The 18,455-nt window shown below is 37.0% G+C and overlaps 1 protein-coding gene across 1 annotated transcript in view; it reads left to right on the top strand.

The window, feature by feature from the left end:
• Window positions 1–3,041: 3,041 nt before the first annotated feature.
• Smad4 (SMAD family member 4) overlaps window positions 3,042–18,455 on the top strand; it is a 57,716-nt gene continuing 42,302 nt past the window's right edge. The window contains exons 1-7 of the mRNA XM_029559217.1: window positions 3,042–3,418; window positions 4,803–4,977; window positions 5,571–5,600; window positions 11,137–11,349; window positions 14,338–14,457; window positions 14,553–14,669; window positions 16,011–16,061. Of these exons, the coding sequence (XP_029415077.1) occupies window positions 3,170–3,418; window positions 4,803–4,977; window positions 5,571–5,600; window positions 11,137–11,349; window positions 14,338–14,457; window positions 14,553–14,669; window positions 16,011–16,061 (955 nt within the window). The 5' untranslated portion in view covers window positions 3,042–3,169. The remainder of the gene's footprint in view (window positions 3,419–4,802; window positions 4,978–5,570; window positions 5,601–11,136; window positions 11,350–14,337; window positions 14,458–14,552; window positions 14,670–16,010; window positions 16,062–18,455) is intronic.

The following is an 18,455-nucleotide window of genomic DNA, read 5'->3' as shown; positions in this document are numbered from 1 at the left end:
GCTGTTGGATCCCCTGGGACTGGAGTTACGGACAGTTGTTAGCTGTCATGTGGGTGCTGGGATTTGAACCCGGGTCTTATGCAAGAACAGCCAATGTTCTTAACTGCTGAGAAAAACTCATTTTTAATGCTACTAACACTTAGATATTTGCACATGCGTCTATAATCTCTGTGTATCTGATTATTGCTAGTCACAGTCGGCTACTTTATGAGATCCTTGGCATCTGAGCATGGATATAAAGTCATCAGGTAGATTTCAATGGTAGTGTTTTTCACCTCTACTAATTAACATGAAGCAAATTTTTATGCTCCTTCCTCAAATATAACTCATTTTATTTGTTGATTTTTTTTGTGTGTGTGTATTTCATACAGAACATCCCATACAGTCTTATTCATCTATATACCCACATCCCAAATGGCATCCTCCCATAAATCCCCACCCCCCCGGAGGCCATATACTCTTGTTATACCTGTTACTGTACACTGTGTTGTCAGTGCCCCTGGTACTTGGAATTTCAAAGATGAGTGTTTTTTCTTGAACTTCTAAAAGTTTGTGTTGCTGTTTTTGTGTACTCGGATCTGTGAGACCAATGCATGATGAAATTACTATAACATAAAGTGCTAAACTGTAATAAAACTGTGTGTTAAAATTTGAGGGCGGGGAGTCAAGAAACACAGCAAGGAACAAGTCTAGTTCATTAGAGCTTGCAATCTAGGAATCTAGTTGTGAATTTAGCATTCATAGATATCAAATTGGTAGTTCTAGGGTCAAATTTGACTCTCTCCCTTTCCTCCATCACTGAAGATTGAACCTAGGGTCTTCAGCATGCTAAGCAAGCATTTTACTACTGAGCTAAGAAGAAAAGAACGTGTGTGTGTGTGTGTGTGTGTGAGAGAGAGAGAGAGAGAGAGAGAGAGAGAGAGAGAGAGAGAGAGAGAGAGAGAGAGAGAGAGAGAGAGAGAGAGAGAGAGAGAGAGAGAGAGAGAGAGAGAGAGAGAGAGAGAGAGAGAGAGAGAGAGAGAGAGAGAGAGAGAGAGAGAGAGAGAGAGAGAGAGAGAGAGAGAGAGAGAGAGAGAGAGAGAGAGAGAGAGAGAGAGAGAGAGAGAGAGAGAGAGAGAGAGAGAGAGAGAGAGAGAGAGAGAGAGAGAGAGAGAGAGAGAGAGAGAGAGAGAGAGAGAGAGAGAGAGAGAGAGAGAGAGAGAGAGAGAGAGAGAGAGAGAGAGAGAGAGAGAGAGAGAGAGAGAGAGAGAGAGAGAGAGAGAGAGAGAGAGAGAGAGAGAGAGAGAGAGAGAGAGAGAGAGAGAGAGAGAGAGAGAGAGAGAGAGAGAGAGAGAGAGAGAGAGAGAGAGAGAGAGAGAGAGAGAGAGAGAGAGAGAGAGAGAGAGAGAGAGAGAGAGAGAGAGAGAGAGAGAGAGAGAGAGAGAGAGAGAGAGAGAGAGAGAGAGAGAGAGAGAGAGAGAGAGAGAGAGAGAGAGAGAGAGAGAGAGAGAGAGAGAGAGAGAGAGAGAGAGAGAGAGAGAGAGAGAGAGAGAGAGAGAGAGAGAGAGAGAGAGAGAGAGAGAGAGAGAGAGAGAGAGAGAGAGAGAGAGAGAGAGAGAGAGAGAGAGAGAGAGAGAGAGAGAGAGAGAGAGAGAGAGAGAGAGAGAGAGAGAGAGAGAGAGAGAGAGAGAGAGAGAGAGAGAGAGAGAGAGAGAGAGAGAGAGAGAGAGAGAGAGAGAGAGAGAGAGAGAGAGAGAGAGAGAGAGAAAGAGAGAGAGGCAGACTCTCAGTATGTTGCTTAGCCTGACATTGACTTTGTGGTCTTCCTGCCTCAGTCTTCCAAGAAGCAGGGATTACAAGTGTGTACCATTATGCCTAGTCACAAATTATGTTTAAATTAGAGGGGTTTTTGGTTTTTTGGCTATACAGTGGTTTGTTTCACTTCCTCTTCCTCTCTTTCTCCATGAATAAATCACTGTTATTTAAAAGTAAGACTTTGTACACTGGGTACATGGTCATTCTTCCGTTTCTTCATAAGCTCTAGATCTAATAGCAAATGCTACCTGGAAGTGAGCCATAGCTTTCCATTGTAGATAGTATAAGCTTGTATTCTTCACTCCTTTACTTCACACTCACCCTACACCAGGCCTCCTGTACACCTTTGAATTAAATTCTGTCACTGCCTTCCTGTATTTTCTTTGATATGTTGAGAAGATGCTGAAAAATGTATAATGTGTTTTGGGATAGTATCCTTTAAAAACAATCAAACCTCTTAGGATTCAAACAATAAGTCTGAACCCTTGTGTCATATATTTCACATTGATGTTCTCCTTTGCGCTCTCCTTTTATTTGGGATTCAGAGTTAAAATAACTGTCCAACTGCCCAGTATCCTAACTGGGATCCCAGTCCTGATCTTTGATCCCACTCCAACCCTCCCTGCAAGTAATTTTAATTATCTGGAAAGTACGTCTTCAACATACATTTATTATCCTGGTGTGGTGGTTCCTATCTGTAATACCAGCACTTGGGAGACTGAGTGCGTTCCAGGCCAGCCTAGGCTACAGAGTAAGACCTTGTCTCAAATACAATCCCCCCCATATGTTTGTATTTATATATTAAGGTAAGTGATAAATATTGAAATACCTGAAAATTTGCTTCTTTATGTAGGGGTATAATGAGTTGAGGAGAAAGGCACTTAAAAGAGATAACTTTAGAGGAAGCAAGTATTAAATACCAAGTGATTGGTACAAATTCTAAGACGCCTCAAAATTACAACATGGAAAATAGGAGACAGAAATAGCTAAGGTAAAGATTTTGGAGTGAATAAGACTTGATAAGGCTTGATTTAGTTTGCTTCTGTGCTAATGAGAAGGACTAACGTTAATGTTCTGGGGATATCAAAAGTAGTAACATTTTATAATTAAGTCATTTTAAACTTTAAGCCTCATTTTTTAAAAAACTATGGACATTGAGTCTATAACTTAATTGCAAGTGGTTTTTCTTTCCCAAATAACTATATCTACCTTGTGAAATTTACTCTCTCTCTTTCTCCCTTTTTTAGATTATCCTGAACACCAGATGTCTGGCCGTTTTTCTTGCAACATTAGCTACTGGTTTTCATTGCCTCCAAAAGATCAAAATTGCCCCAGAAATTAGAGAATTTGATTTAAAAGAAAAAAACTTGAACAAATGGACAATATGTCTATTACAAACACACCAACAAGTAATGATGCCTGTCTGAGCATTGTACATAGTTTAATGTGTCATAGACAAGGTGGAGAAAGTGAAACATTTGCAAAAAGAGCAATTGAAAGTTTGGTAAAGAAGCTGAAAGAGAAAAAAGATGAATTGGATTCTTTGATAACAGCTATAACTACAAATGGAGCTCATCCTAGCAAATGTGTTACCATACAGAGAACACTGGATGGAAGGCTTCAGGTAGAGTTTTAAATGTCTTCTGTCGTGGTAGACTAAAAGATATTTTAAGGGGCTGAAGAGATTGCTCATCAGTTAAGAGACTTGGGTTGGTTTCCAGCACCCACATGGTGGCTAACAATGATCAGTACTCCAGTTCCAGGTGATTCACTGCACTCTTCTGGCCTCCACTGGCATTGCATGACACGGGTGCACTTACACACATGTAGGGGAAACATTCAAACACATAAAATAAAAATAAATCGGAAAAAGATATTTAAAAATTTCCTCTTGTTACATCTCCTGAGTGGTGGAATTACAGGTGTATACTACTGTGCTTATCTTAGGTTAGTTATTTTGAGCTTTAGTTTTCTCATTTCTGTAAGGGTAAGTTTTAATACTCTGAATATAGGGGAGAAACCCTCAAACCAGTTTTTCCTGCTGTAACCTCAAGACATATCATTTTGATTGCAAAGGGTATGAAGGTTTTTTTCAGACCAGTAAATAAACAAATTTGTGGATAATGTCACCCACATGTCTTTAAATTCAGTTCTGATGCTGTACTTGGAAATGCAGACCACAGACCTCTGGTTATTTTACTTGTTCTTCTTTCTGACCAGTCAGCTTTAGAGGTCACAAAGCCCCCTCTTCAGGTTCAATTAATTTACTTAAGCATCTCATATAATTGAAGGAAACATGTTTTCTGGTTAGTATGGAGGATGTGGCAAAGGATACAGATGTAGCAGTGAATAGGGCAAGGTAAACTTCCATGCCCTCTGCTGGTGTATCAACCTTCAGGAACCTAAGCTCTGTTCTTGTTTTTTTTTTTAATTTTTTCTTCCAGGCTCTCTTATATAGACACGATTGATTAAATCATTGTTCTTTGGTGATGTGCTTTACTAAACAGCCATTTTCCCTTCTCCAGAGGTTCAGGAATGGGGCTGAAGTCCCAATTTATAATCTTGTTTCGGTCTTTCCTGTGACCAGCTCCCATCCTGAAGGTACTTGAGGATTGCCAGCCTTCAGTCAACTCACAGCACAGAAAAAAGATATCATTAGCCAGGTGTGGTGGTACATGCCTTTAGTCCCAGCATTCTGGAGGCAGAGTCAGACGGATCTCCATGAGTTCAAGACCAGCCTGGTCTACATAGTGAGTTCCAGGCCAGCTGGGGCTACAGGGAGACCCTGTCTCAAAAAGACCTCCAAAAAAGAAAAAAAAGCATAATTTTCAGGAGTCTAAGATTTAGGAGTTGTATACAAGGAAACATGAAGAAAACCATATGTATATTTTGCAGTTTCACAGATAATGACTTCATAGAATATTGAGGATTAAATGAGAACATATATTAAGCTTCTTCTATAATGTATAATACATCGTTGATGCTTAATAAATGATTATTTTTCCCAGGTGGCTGGTCGGAAAGGATTTCCTCATGTGATCTATGCCCGTCTGTGGAGGTGGCCTGATCTACACAAAAATGAACTAAAGCACGTTAAATATTGTCAGTATGCATTTGACTTAAAATGTGATAGTGTCTGTGTGAATCCATATCACTATGAACGAGTTGTTTCACCTGGAATCGGTACGTGGACTGCCATTTTAGTATCTTCATAGATATATATAAAGGGAAAAGGCCCTCGTAGTTCTTTAACTTATCTGAGTTAAACTTGTATTTGAGGATTACTTAAGACTTCAAATAAAGTTAAAGAATCAGACTTTTTATTTTGTTTTTTTCTTGGAGACAGTCTCTCATGTCCCAGGCTGGCCTCGAGCTGGCGCTATAACTAAGGATGACCTTGAACTCCTGATTCTCCTGTTTCCACTCTGAGTACTAGGATTGCAGATGTGCACCACTATGCCTGGCTCAAGATTCAGACATTTTAAATGAACTATAAATACTTAAATCTGAATTTGAGGACAAATTTGTGTTTTTTGACTCCTAAAACTGAGTATATAAAACTGATGTTTTACCTACTTAGCAAATTGTTTTGAAAAATAGAGTGGAAAGCATTATAAATTGAAACAATTTACATAACATTTATCCTACTTCTGAATTGAAATGGTTCATGAAGTTTTGCAGTCTCTGGGTTAAATTGGTATTATATAATTTAAAATGTAATGGAAGATATTTTAATGGTAATGCTTGTTTCCCATTTTTTTCCTTTAAAAATTAAGATCTCTCAGGATTAACACTGCAGAGTAATGGTAAGTAATCTGTTTCTTACAGCTTTTTTCTATTTTCTTAGCCTGTCTCCTGTACTTTTTATTCACATATATGTAGTTTGTGTAAGTGCTGATAACATTAACAAGAAGAAAACTTACTACTTTGGAAATGTAGATTTTGAGGAGGAGATATGTATTAGCAGTTAAAACTGAATTTAAATTGACTGTTGGCTCTCTGAATTTGAGCTGCGATTTATGAACTCAAACACTCCTTAAATGTGATAGAAGAGTATGCCTAAACATATGTCAATATTCAGTTTAATAGATGTAATTGATTTTTAAAAAATAGCTGTTTTTTGGACTGGAGAGATTTCTCAGTGGTTCGTCATACTTGGGTTCAGTTCCCAGCACTTACACGGCAGCTCAGAACGATCTGTAACTCTAGTTCCAAGGGATCCAAGGGATCCCTCTTCTGTCCTCTGTTGGCACTGTACACACATGCTGCATATATATACCTGTAGGCAAAACATTCATGCACATCAAATATGACAAATAAACCTTTTTAAAAATTTTTTTTTTTAAAAAAAACCTGTTATGGAAGAAATTCAAACGGCCAGTGTAAACGGATGCCCATAACCACTGTGTGTGATAATTTGGATTATATAAACCATATCTTGTGAAAATATTAGTATTCTAGTTTTTCTCCATTTTACCCTAATTTACCTTTGTGAATAATACTGATAATGACTCAAAATTGTACATATTTGGGGCAAGAGATGACTCAATGGTTAAGAGCACTGGCTGTTCTTGCAGAGGACCTGGGTTTGGTTCCCAGCACCCACATGGTGGCTAATAACTGTCTCTCTAACTCCACTTTTAGGGGATCCAACACCACCTTCGGGCCTCTGTGGGCATTGCATGACATGGGTGTATTTACATACATGTAGGCAAAACACTCATATACATGAACTTTTTAAAAAATGTAAAATTATGCATAGTAGTATTTTTTTGAAAAGTATTTATCTTAAACAAAAGGCTAGAATGTTTTGAGGTGAGAAAATCCAGTTGGAGTATGTTTTTGGGGTTTTGGTATAATATGTGAAAATGGAGTTCTTTAAATCCTTAGCTCTACTACTTAGAAGTGGTTAATGATCAAAAAGCTCTGTAAAAAATTAATGTGTAGAGATAACTCTGATACAGACCCACCATTGCCCACCATCATTTTAGAAAAATGGGTTATTATAATAGCGTGGTGCCTCTTTAATTCTGTAAAATCTTAGAGGTGGGTCAAAAATACCACTCTAGGGAGACCCCGCAAACAGACTTGGTTATGGTATGTATGTTTCTTCCATGAGACTGATAATAGAGGCACACTGTTATTGATGGTTGGTAGATGTTCTTGAACTGTGGGTTGGTGGTAGTGAGAGCTGAAGTAGGTCTGGGGATGATTGTTTGTTTGTGTTGTTTTTTGTTTGTTTAAGACAAGGTTTCATTATAGCTCTGACTGGCCTAGAACTCACTGTATGTTGAGCAGACTGGCCTCAAATTCACAGAGATCATTACCTGGCAGGATGATAGCTTCAAGATTTCTTTTCTTTGAAAGTAAACACCATTCTGGTCTTCATCATTCTCCATCCATGTTTTTGGAGAGAATGCATTTAGCTCAGTGGATATTAGGATTTAGATTGCAGTGCTAATTTCAGAATTTCCATGTGGAATTGGTTGTGAGGAGGTCCAGATTTTGAAGTGTCTTCACAGGTCTCAGTTTAAAATTTTTTGGCATATGTACCTTTAATCGCAGCATTCAGGAGGCAGAGGCAGGCAGAACTCTTGAAATCGAGGCCAGCCTGGTCTACATAGGGAGTTCCAGGCCAGCTGGGGCTACAGGGAGATCCTGTCTCAAAGAACAAAAAACCACAACAAAAAAAGCAAGCAAACTAAAAACCAACCTGACAAATGGTGAAATGATTGCTGTTCCTATTATTGATGGAATTCTGTGGTCCAGAGCCCTTCAGTGACACTAATGCCATAGTCAGCCTTGTGGATCCCCCTGGTGGTGGTTTAGTAAAGGCAGTCGACTCCATGGTTTATTTGCTCAGAAAACAGATTTTTCACAGTTTCTTTTATATTTGGACCAAGAACTAATAGAAGGCCTGGTCTGAAAGGCTAAAAACAACGGAGCACTTCTCCTCTTGTGAGTTGAGTTTTGTGGTTATCATTTCCAGCATGTCTCATCTTTTTTGTGAGACTTTAATGACCACACTGTCTTGAATATCATTGTATAGACATTGAATGAATGTGTATTGCCTGGTACTGTGCTAGGGCTCAGGGATATCAAGAAAATATGGCGTGTTTTCTCCACTCAGAGCTAGTAGTCTTTTGGAGGGAAGAAAAGGTTAAGTCAGAGAATGACAGTACCATTAGACAAATGCTGGTGGCTTGTTCACTGGTAGTGACAGAAAACACACATCTAGGGAAGACTTAAGCTTATTTTTTGTCAGCTATGGAGAATACATTCTTTACCTCTCATAGAAAAATCTACAGCCCCTTATGTATGTATGTATGACTATTCCAAAAATATAGTTGAATGATAATAGCAGACACTAAAGACTCCATGTGTGTAAGGTACCAAGTAAAATGATTTATAGATTTTGCGCCATTGTTTTCTAAACACTTTTATGTGGGTGGGATTATCTACACTGCACCACATTAAGAGACTGGTGCCTTGAGAGATGGAGCTTACACAGTGTAGACCACTAGAAGGAGTTAAAGTAATACAGACTTCCTGTTAAATGTTTAAACAACAGAAAAGTGTTAGAAAAAGAGTAAGCTCCATGAGGGCAGGAATATTTGTTTTTATTGATAAATTTATCCCAGTTGTTAAAACGGTATGTGGACATAGGTGCTCAGTAAATATTTTTCAGTCTATGAATGTGTTAAATGTTACCCTATAAAGAAAAATACTTTACAATTTGCTGTCTATGTTTTCCTGAACTTTAAATAGTGTGCATCAAAAGATAAAAATTTTTTAAAAAGTATATTGTCAGGCTGAGCATGGTGGTACATACCTTTAACCCCAGCACTCCTTAAGTAGAGGCAGGCTGATCTCTGTGAGTTCAAAGTCTGGTCTACATAGCAAGGTCCAAGCCAGCCAAGGCTACATAGTGAGATTCTGTCTTAAAGAAAAACAAAAGTATGTACCATATTTCTTAAGTTTTATTTTTTGGAATAGGCAGTATGTGGTCCATGAATCAAAGCCCTGTAAAAGTACTATAGAAAGGTATACAGGAGAAGAAAGGCTCCCATCCCTGTTGCTCAGGCAGTCACTTTGGTTAGTTTCTGATATTCCCTTCTAGGGATTCTTTATGCAGAGGATATTAATCCTCCTTTCTTCCACAAGAAGCACAAACCAGACATTGTTCTTCATCTTGGTGGTTGTTTTTCTTTTTTGGTAGTATATGAGGTTTTTTTTTTTTTTAAATGTGGCTGTGGTTGTGTAAGCAAAAACTTGCAGAAGTCAGTTCTTTCACCATGTGACTTCTGGGGATCGAACTGGGTTTGCCAGTCTTGGTGGCAAGCACCTTTACTGGCTGACCCATCTTGCCAGCCTCTAAGAGTTTATAAATCATGCATTATTCTAGTGTTTAATAGTGTTTTGTAACATTTTTTTTCTCTGAGCAAAAATATGTTGCAAAGTTCTGTCCTTATTGACACCTTCAATTTTACTGCAGAGCTTCAAGTTAAGTTGAAAAGGTCCATAGACTGGTAACTGTTCCCAACTTACATTTGGGAAAGTTTAATCAATGTACTAAAGAAAAATTTAGGAAGCCTAACTATTTAATGTAGACAACAGTTGGTTCTTCAAGATGTCGTGATCACTCATGCAGCTTTTCAGAGTCTACTGAAGAGTCAAAGCATGAGAATCAATCACGCTGACATGCCACAGCCTCAAGTCTGTAGCTTTTTCGTTTTGTGTTAGCAGTACCTGTTAACTAAAAGATCTGTCACTTTAATAAAACCTAAAATGTCCAGGAATTAAGTAGAGATGCCAGGATCTGTTTGAAGAAAATTCTAGAATTTTTTTGAGTATAATAAAAACTGAATAAGCTTAAAAAGACCCACTTTATGCTCAAGACAGGTTTTTTTGTTGTTTTTTGGGGTTTTTATTTTTGGTATTACTGGAATATGTTCAACATTAATGAATAGTTAAGTGAAACATTTTACTGATACCTAATAATTAAAAATATTTTTTATGTTTTATGTGTATTAGTATATTGCCTACATATATGCCTGTGCACTTGGGTCATTCAGTGCCCACAGAGTTCAGAAGAGGGCATTGGATCCCCTTGAACTGGAGTTACAGCACTTGTTATTAGCCGCCATGTGCTGGGAACCAAACCTAGGTCCTTTGCAAGAGCAGCCAGTTAACCGCTGGGCCATATCTCTTGCTTAGGTCCCTAATAATTTAAAGAGAAGATTTGGACTGGAATGTATGGTCTTCAAAATGTCAACATTTTCATGACTTTGATACATGAAAATGCTTAATAGGTTGTTCATAGAAACTTGAACAAACATGGATTATTCCTGCTGTTTGAAGTAGCTTCACTTAGTAGCCTTGTAATTAGCCAAAAAAGGGAAGAGTAAGGAAAGTGGTATACTAGTTCTTCAAAGAGAATGACTTTTTGTGGGCTATATCTGCTCCAAAAAGATACCCTAGTTACTGTGGCACTATGAGTAAAGGATGGTTTTGCTAAAGATAAACAGCAAAACCCAAAACAGTGGGCCAAAAACACATGGGGGAGTTCTGAACAGAGACAGCTAATAGGAGTACCATTCACTTTTACCTTTCCAAAAAGCAGAAAAGCACATTGTTCCCTAGTTTGTTAATGGAAAAGTATTACTCTTGCCATTAGCTAGAGTGTAGCTTTGCTCATTAAAGTGTGAGAGATGTTAATTATTGAATTTTTTCATACCATTCAAGCATTTTTATTAGGATTAGATTTCCTAAACAGAAATTTCAGGTTGATTATTTGTGATCTTCCTGACTTGTCTTTTGAATGCTGGGATTATAGGCAAACACCACCACACCTGACTTTCTTAAGGGACTTTGAGTATACATTAATTTCGAGTAGGATGTTACTTAATTATAATTTTATGTCCTGTCACTGAATACCTTTCAGATCCTACTTATATCACCACAGTGTGAAGTTCAAAAAGATAGAGCTAAGTATTCAGTCTCAATTTGTACTGAAGAATTTTTGTTTTTTTCAGCTGAATAAACATTTCACTAGACATTAGGTTTTTACTTTCCTCATGTATATATTTACATGATTATTCTAGGTTAATCAGGAAACTGATGAGGCTCTTAGAATATAGTGTAAGCTTTTAAATTTCAGTGAGTCAAATTGATAAAATCTCTAAATAGATTAGTTCATAAAGTGTATACTTTTCTACAATACAAAAAATTTATGGATTAAAATTATACTGTAGTTGATTTTAAATGTTGCCATATTACTTGTATATACTTTTTCCATGGGAAGAATATTAAATTCTGAAAGTGTATGTGTGTTTTTCATAGCTCCACCGAGTATGTTGGTGAAGGATGAGTATGTCCATGACTTTGAGGGACAGCCGTCCTTACCCACTGAAGGACATTCAATTCAAACCATCCAGCATCCACCAAGTAATCGTGCATCAACAGAGACCTACAGCGCCCCAGCTCTGTTAGCCCCATCTGAGTCTAATGCTACGAGTACCTCCAACTTCCCCAACATTCCTGTGGCTTCCACAAGTGAGTTAAATTCAGATGTAGTGACACACTGACTTTTCCTAACCTTTGAATATTTATGTGTAGTCACTTGGAGAAACTCCCAAGTAGTAGTAGACTTTTTTTTTTGACTCCTAATGTGCTGGGTATGGCACCCAGGGCCCGGTACAAGGTAAGTTCTGTACCACTGAGTCACTCCACTCAGCCTATATGTAAACCTGTATTAAATAGGTGTTTGAGTTGATTCTGGAAAAAATGACATGTATATTTTATTCAAAAGTTCTAATATTGATGAGCAAGTCACATAATTTAAGTAATGACTGTAATATTAATGATCCGACACTTCTTGTGCAGTAACATGCAGAAGTAACGAGTCTCTTTATTCCCAGATTTTAGAGAAGTATTTAAATAGTTAACAAATAGTTTATTTTTTTATTGTATGTTTGGTATATGTGTGTGTGTGTGTGTGTGTGTATGTGTGTGTATGCATATGCACACTCTTGTGCATGTATACATGCTACAGTGTACTTGTGGAGGTCAGAGGACAACTTTATGGAGTAATTTCTCTCTACCTTTATATGGGTTTTGGCAGTCAAACTCAGGTCCCAAGCTTGTACAGGCAAGCACCTTTAGCTCCTGCTCTGAGCCATCTCACCAACCAATTTTTAAAAATTAATTTATTATTATTATTTTTTAAATTATAATTTTATTTTTATATGTATGAGTGTATTGCCTCCATGTATATAAGTACACCAGTGTTGTGCAGTGCCTGCGGAGGTCAAAGGTGGGGGTTGGATTCCCCTGGAACTTAGCTGCCATGTGGGTGCTGGGAATAGAACCTAGGTCCTTTGCAAGAGCAGCCAGTGTTCTTAACCACTGAGCCATCTCTCCAGCATGCCCCGCTCCCCATTTTGTTTTTTGAGACAGGTCTCACTGCATAGCACTGAGTGGTCTGGAATTTGCTTTGTAGGCCAGGTATCTTCTAACTCTACCTGCCTCTGCTTCTACTTCCCAAGTGCTGGGATTAAAGGCGTGTGCTACCATGCATGGGTCATTTATTTTGGTTTTTGTGTGCCTGAGCATATGTATGTGTACTACATGTGTGCTGTGCCTGCAGAGGTCAGAAGAGGGTATTGGATCCTCTGGAACTCAAAAGTTATACATGCTACTGTGTGAGCTGTCTGATAGGGGTGGGTGCTGAAAACTGAATCCAGGTCCCCTGGAAGAACAGCAAGTGGTCTTAACCACTGATCTATCTCTTTAGCCTCCCAACAAATAGTTTTGAATGAAGATGTTTATAAAGGTCTGTGTGAATGTAATTTCTTTAGCCCATATTCTTTATCTTTATACTTTATAATGGTTATCTAAGTTTCCTATTGTGAATACTTGGAAAAAAAGTTTTGTTTTTTTTAATATATGTATTTTTTAATTTTTTTAGAAGAAGCATTTCATTACAGCTTTAACATACTCAATATCAGTTTCCACAGTAAAGATACATCTTTTTCAAAAGTGGCTATAAATTTTTTAGGTTCACTGTTGAATTAATAGTTATACAATATTGAACTCAGTATAAACCCTGTAAGACATAAAATTGAATGAGTTTTTAACCTTTAAAAAAGATCTCCATTTCATTTTAAAATATACTGTTTCTTACAGAAAGACTCATTGTTTTTGCTAATATCATTGAGATGTTGTTGTGTGTGTCTCTAATCTGTATGTATGTGATTATTACTAGTCATAATCGGTTGCACTCAGAGTGATAGAATTTAAAGAATAAAAGAAATTGGATTAAAATAGAGGATTTGAAAGGGTATTTTACATGAGCAGATTTTATATTATTAACAATATCGTATACACTTAAAATATTGTGATGGAGCTACTTAGATAAATGCAGTGATTTTGCAGTTCTTAGTTTTAAGGAAATGTGACATTTGAGGGGAGAAAAATGTGCCTTGTGTTTGTCCCTTTTTTTTTTGAGACAGGATCTTATTATTGTAGCCCAGCTGGCCTACAATTCCTTTGTTTTAGCCTTCCCAGTGCTGGGATTATAGCCATACCACTATGTGTTCTTGATATGTTGTAGTTCTCCCATTTATATGAGGAAAGAAAGTTGATGCCAATGACAAATAACAATAAGGAAATTTCAGTGATTTTCAAATGGGACAAACAGTGACTTAATGCTTATTTTAAGAAACAGGCTTTTTCCACTTAGAAAATAAAGCTTTAAAAATGCCCAACAATAAAATATTATAGAATATTTTTTGAGTAGAATAAAAGCCAGATGAAATAGTCTTCTTGATGTATTATAGAGAGAGAATAACTAATTCTGTATAAATATGAGCATACAGTGGTGCTCTTGAAGAGAAAAGGTTTTGTGTTTTTAAAAAGGTACATGAAGAAGTTTCAAAATAGATTGACAGGTTTGTTTTTGTTACTTGTTTTACCAGATGTTATATTGATTAGATAGTAGAGCTAGTTTTTTTTTCCAACTTTCTCACCTTTTTTCCCCATTGCATTCCATTTAAAATATTTGTCTGCTCTTTTTTTTTTTTTTTTTTTTTTTTTATTAAACTCGATCATTCTGCCATTACTAGTACCAATGCCAATAATAATTAACTTTTCAATTGTCAACATTTTCTTGCTTAGGTTTTGGAGGTCCAGGTTAGGAAAGAGTAGTGGTGTCGGTGCAGTGTCCAGGGTTGAACTGCTTTTCAACTTATGGAGGTCTTGACAGGTGGAGGGGATTTCCTTAACAGTGAAGAATATCTCTGAAGAAACTGGCCAGTGAAGTTAGGCAAACATTCCTTAACGAGGGAACATTTTTTAAAACTTATGATTTGCCTTTATAGATGCTTTTAGCTTTTATATTATATAGGCGAGGGGTGAACACTTTTGGCCCATCTTTCTAATTGTGGAATATCAGCTATGATTGGCCTTTTTTTTCCCCTGGTACAAAAGCATAGAATTGCATTTATATATATGTGCCATGTTAATGTCTTCTTGTTTCTCTAGGTCAGCCGGCCAGTATTCTGGCAGGCAGCCATAGTGAAGGACTGTTGCAGATAGCTTCAGGGCCTCAGCCAGGACAGCAGCAGAATGGATTTACTGGTCAGCCAGCTACTTACCATCATAGTATGTACATGCTTTTTAAAATCTTTTAACTAGTTGAGAAAAAAACAGGCAGCCTTTATGTAAGCAAATTAATCCATGTGGGCCTTAATTTTTAGACAGCACTACCACCTGGACTGGAAGTAGGACTGCACCATACACACCTAATTTGCCTCACCACCAAAACGGCCATCTTCAGCACCACCCGCCTATGCCGCCCCATCCTGGACATTACTGTAAGCTCTTGTTTTTGTTGTAAGCAGGACTTTTTCTTTTCTAGGACTTTGCTTCCTTCCTTCCTTCCTTCCTTCCTTGCTTCCTTCCTTCCTTCCTTCCTTCCTCCCTCCCTCCCTCCTTTCTTCCTATGGCTTGCGTCTTTTATTCATCCTACAATCTAATTCCATTGTAAAAAATTACTTTTTTTTTTTTACTTTTCAGTATTTTTAGTAAACAGTTTTTTATAGTTACCATACCTTTGTTTTACAGTGACATTTATTAAATGCATTTCTCTGTTGCTGATGTTTCATCAACACCTCATTGATTTCCATTCATTTGTTTGTTTGCTTTGTATGTGTTTTAAATCTCATGTGTAGACCCATCACAGTAGACCAAAACCTTTGAGTGCTGTGAGCTCAAGGTTTCTCTCACTGTAGTGCCATAGATACACAGATCTCGAATCTCTAGGCATGATTGGGAGGGAGAGCCTACAGTTTCAGACAGAATAGAAACACTTCATTTGACTTTAAAATCAGTATACATTTCCCATGAATATTTTATCCTTTTCCCTGTTTTACAGTTAATGCCAAAAAATTTGAAGATACCAAAAAGCATAAATAATAAAATTAAAATGACCTAGAATCTGAAAACCCAGATCTGTTAACTTCTGGTATTAGTTATTTTTCTTCCAGTCATATAAATGGGTATATAAATATGTATCTACACACACATATATAGGGGACGATCATGCTATCTGTATATTTTTATATATCATTTATGTTACTCTCTTTTCCTGTGTTCAGAAAATCATTTCTAATGGCTGCCTGAACCAGCATAGTGGTTAAGGATGTTGAGTTTGCTCTGTGATTGTTGTCCACTTATTTAGATTCATTAAGCCTCAAAAGTAGCAATATTATAATAATAATTTATGTGAAGTTTTTAGCACAATGTGTTAATAAATAATAAGCTTTCAATTATGATAGCTACTATACCATTATGTAAATATCCTTAGTTTAATAAATAAGTACTTTTTAGAATAAATTAACAATTTAAGTTATTATACATTTCTTATAAATTACAGTTATATGTTACATGATTAATTAGATTAAAATTGCATTAAATATTGAATGTACAACTATTTGTAAATTGTCAGTTAACACTAAAAGGTTAGCTACTAAGTATCACAAAAATAATTCTGGAATATTTACTTATTATAAAGGAGTCTAAACTTTTAAGTTCATAACATAAGCTTGGTCTAAACATGTCTTAAGGTATCTGATAATTATGTTTAAGGTTTATTAAAAATTTAGCATTTGAAAACTTTTAATAAGTAAAAATGAGTTTTATTGTCTTTTCTTTAGGGCCAGTTCACAATGAGCTTGCATTCCAGCCTCCCATTTCCAATCATCCTGGTAAGTGTATTTCAAAATAGATTCCCTGTATGTAAGTTTTCATTATGGTAACTGGAACATCGACTCTGGTTAATTAAATTACAGGATAACTAAACTCAGACAAGTATAATATTCATTATGAGTTAATTAGCAGTTTTAGGAGTAGCTCATAGTCACACAGACTACATTTGATTAATTTTTAACTGTCTCTGAAAGAAAAAACAAGAGCTATGCTTTTAAAATAAAATGTAAAGTCCGAAGTGCTGGGTTTTAACATTTAATACATAAATATGCAGCAGAATGAAACTAGACTTCAAAATAGAACAGCTACAAAGCTGTAGCTTAAAAAGCCAGGGAAGGGCTGGAGAGCTGGCTCAGTCATTAAGAACACTAGCTGTTCTGGCAGAGGACCCGGGTTTGATTCCTAGCACTCAGATGGCAGCTTTCAACTGTCCTTAACGTCAGTTCCAGGGTATCCAGTGACCTCTTCTGGCCTCCCCAGGCTTTGCACACATGTGGTGCCCTTACATACATGCAGGCAAAGCACTCATATATATATGATTAATAATAAAGCAAGGGAAGAGGGCCAGCTAGCAAGATAGCTCAGGGTCAAGGCACTTGCCACTAAGCCTGGTGAGACCTCAGTTTGATAGCTAGGACACATGATGAAAGGAGAGACCGACTCCCACAAGTTTTCTTTGGCCTGCACAAGTGCACTGTTTTGTGTGCATATACAAAATAAGTAATTTTTTAAAAAGTACCAAAGACTCATTGAAATTCAAACAATAGGAATTTGAGTTTTTCTATTCTGTCCCTTAATAATTATTTTTCTTCATTTAAAGAGATGCATATACAGCTGCTTCTCAGTATTTTCAGGGGTTTGATGCCCTCAGATACCAAAATCTGTAGATGCTCAAGTCCTTTATAGAAGACGGTATAGTATTTATTTGCATATAACCTACACATCTCACATACTTTACATTGTTGTCCTTAGATTATTTGCAAATATGGCATCATTTTACATAAGAAACTTTGAGCATCTGCAGGTTTTGATGTCTGAGGGTTCTTTTGAAACTACCCTATGTGGACACAGAAGGACATTGCATATGTTTCCAATGGAAACAAAACAGTATAGCCACAATGACCATAATAATTAAAGGATTACAGTTCTAAATAGGTATGCAAGCAGGGTTTTGTTATTTCTGTTGTTTCCAATTTCCTTCTAGCTGTTTAAAAATAACTGTAGGGAAGATCTTTGTACTTGGAACTTTTCTCATATTTAAAGAGATTTAATACTGTTTCTGGATTGAAAGGCTAAATGGCCTGATTGACAGCATCAGGAGTATGAGAACCAGTTTCACTGTGCTCGCTGATGGTAGATATAGTTGCTTATGATCATTTTGAGACAAATAATATTTGATTTGGTTAGGAGAAAATTGCTTCAGTAAATGTTACATGTGAAATTATTATATCAAGATCTTAGGTTGTAGATGATAATGGGCCCTTGTGAAGTTTTACCTGGTAATTGCTGATCTGCATTACTTCTCTGTTTTTGTCATAGAATAATTGAACTGGTTTCCCTTAGAGCTTCTGCTCCTGATACCTTCTTGCTCACTAATTACTCTTTACTGTTACTCAGTATTTCTTCTAAACTTTGAATCTAGATATATTTATTTTTCTGCTCAAGAACTTGTTTGAATTCCCCAACTCATTGCTTGGTTGTGGGATTAAGTCCAAATGTCTTAGCTTGTCAGAAAAAAGTTGCTGATCCTAGTCCTTATGAACTTTTTATCTCTGTGCTTTAACTGTCTTGCTTGTATTAGTCAGGGTTCTCCAAAGAAACAGAACCAGTAGAATGAATATATATGTATAGAGATCTCTCAGCTTAGCTCACAGGATAGAGTCCGAGTAGTCCAACAATGGCTGCATCACACTGGAGAGGCTGAGAATCCATAGTCGCTCAGTCCACAAGGCTGGATGTCTCAGTAGTATCAATGTGGCGCTGAAGGTCTGACAAATTTCAAAAGATCAGCTAGTCTTCAGTCTACAGCCGCAAGACGAACTCACCAGTGAGAGAGAAGGCAAGCAGCAAGAAGCCAGGCGTTCTCCTGTCAATGGCTTTTTATATGGGCTGCCATCAGAAGGTAACACCCACATTTAGGGTGTGTCTTCCAGCTTCAGATGATCCAATCATGAAGATCTCTCTGTTAATCCCAGATCCAGTCAAGTTGACACCCAGGATTAGCCATCACAAGTTCACCCCTTGTCAACTTGACATCCAATAGCATCTCTATGTCTATGCTTAATTTTCAAATGAAAACAATGTTGAGGCCATAATTTCACTTAACATGATATAACTTTCCCATCATACAATGACCAATGCATTATATATCTTAGAGTAGGTGATAAGGTCTT

This window comes from Nannospalax galili, unplaced genomic scaffold, assembly GCF_000622305.1.
Source record: "Nannospalax galili isolate Female #2095 unplaced genomic scaffold, S.galili_v1.0 scaffold489, whole genome shotgun sequence".
NCBI lineage: Eukaryota > Metazoa > Chordata > Mammalia > Rodentia > Spalacidae > Nannospalax > Nannospalax galili.
This window is presented reverse-complemented; position numbering and strand designations above follow the sequence as displayed.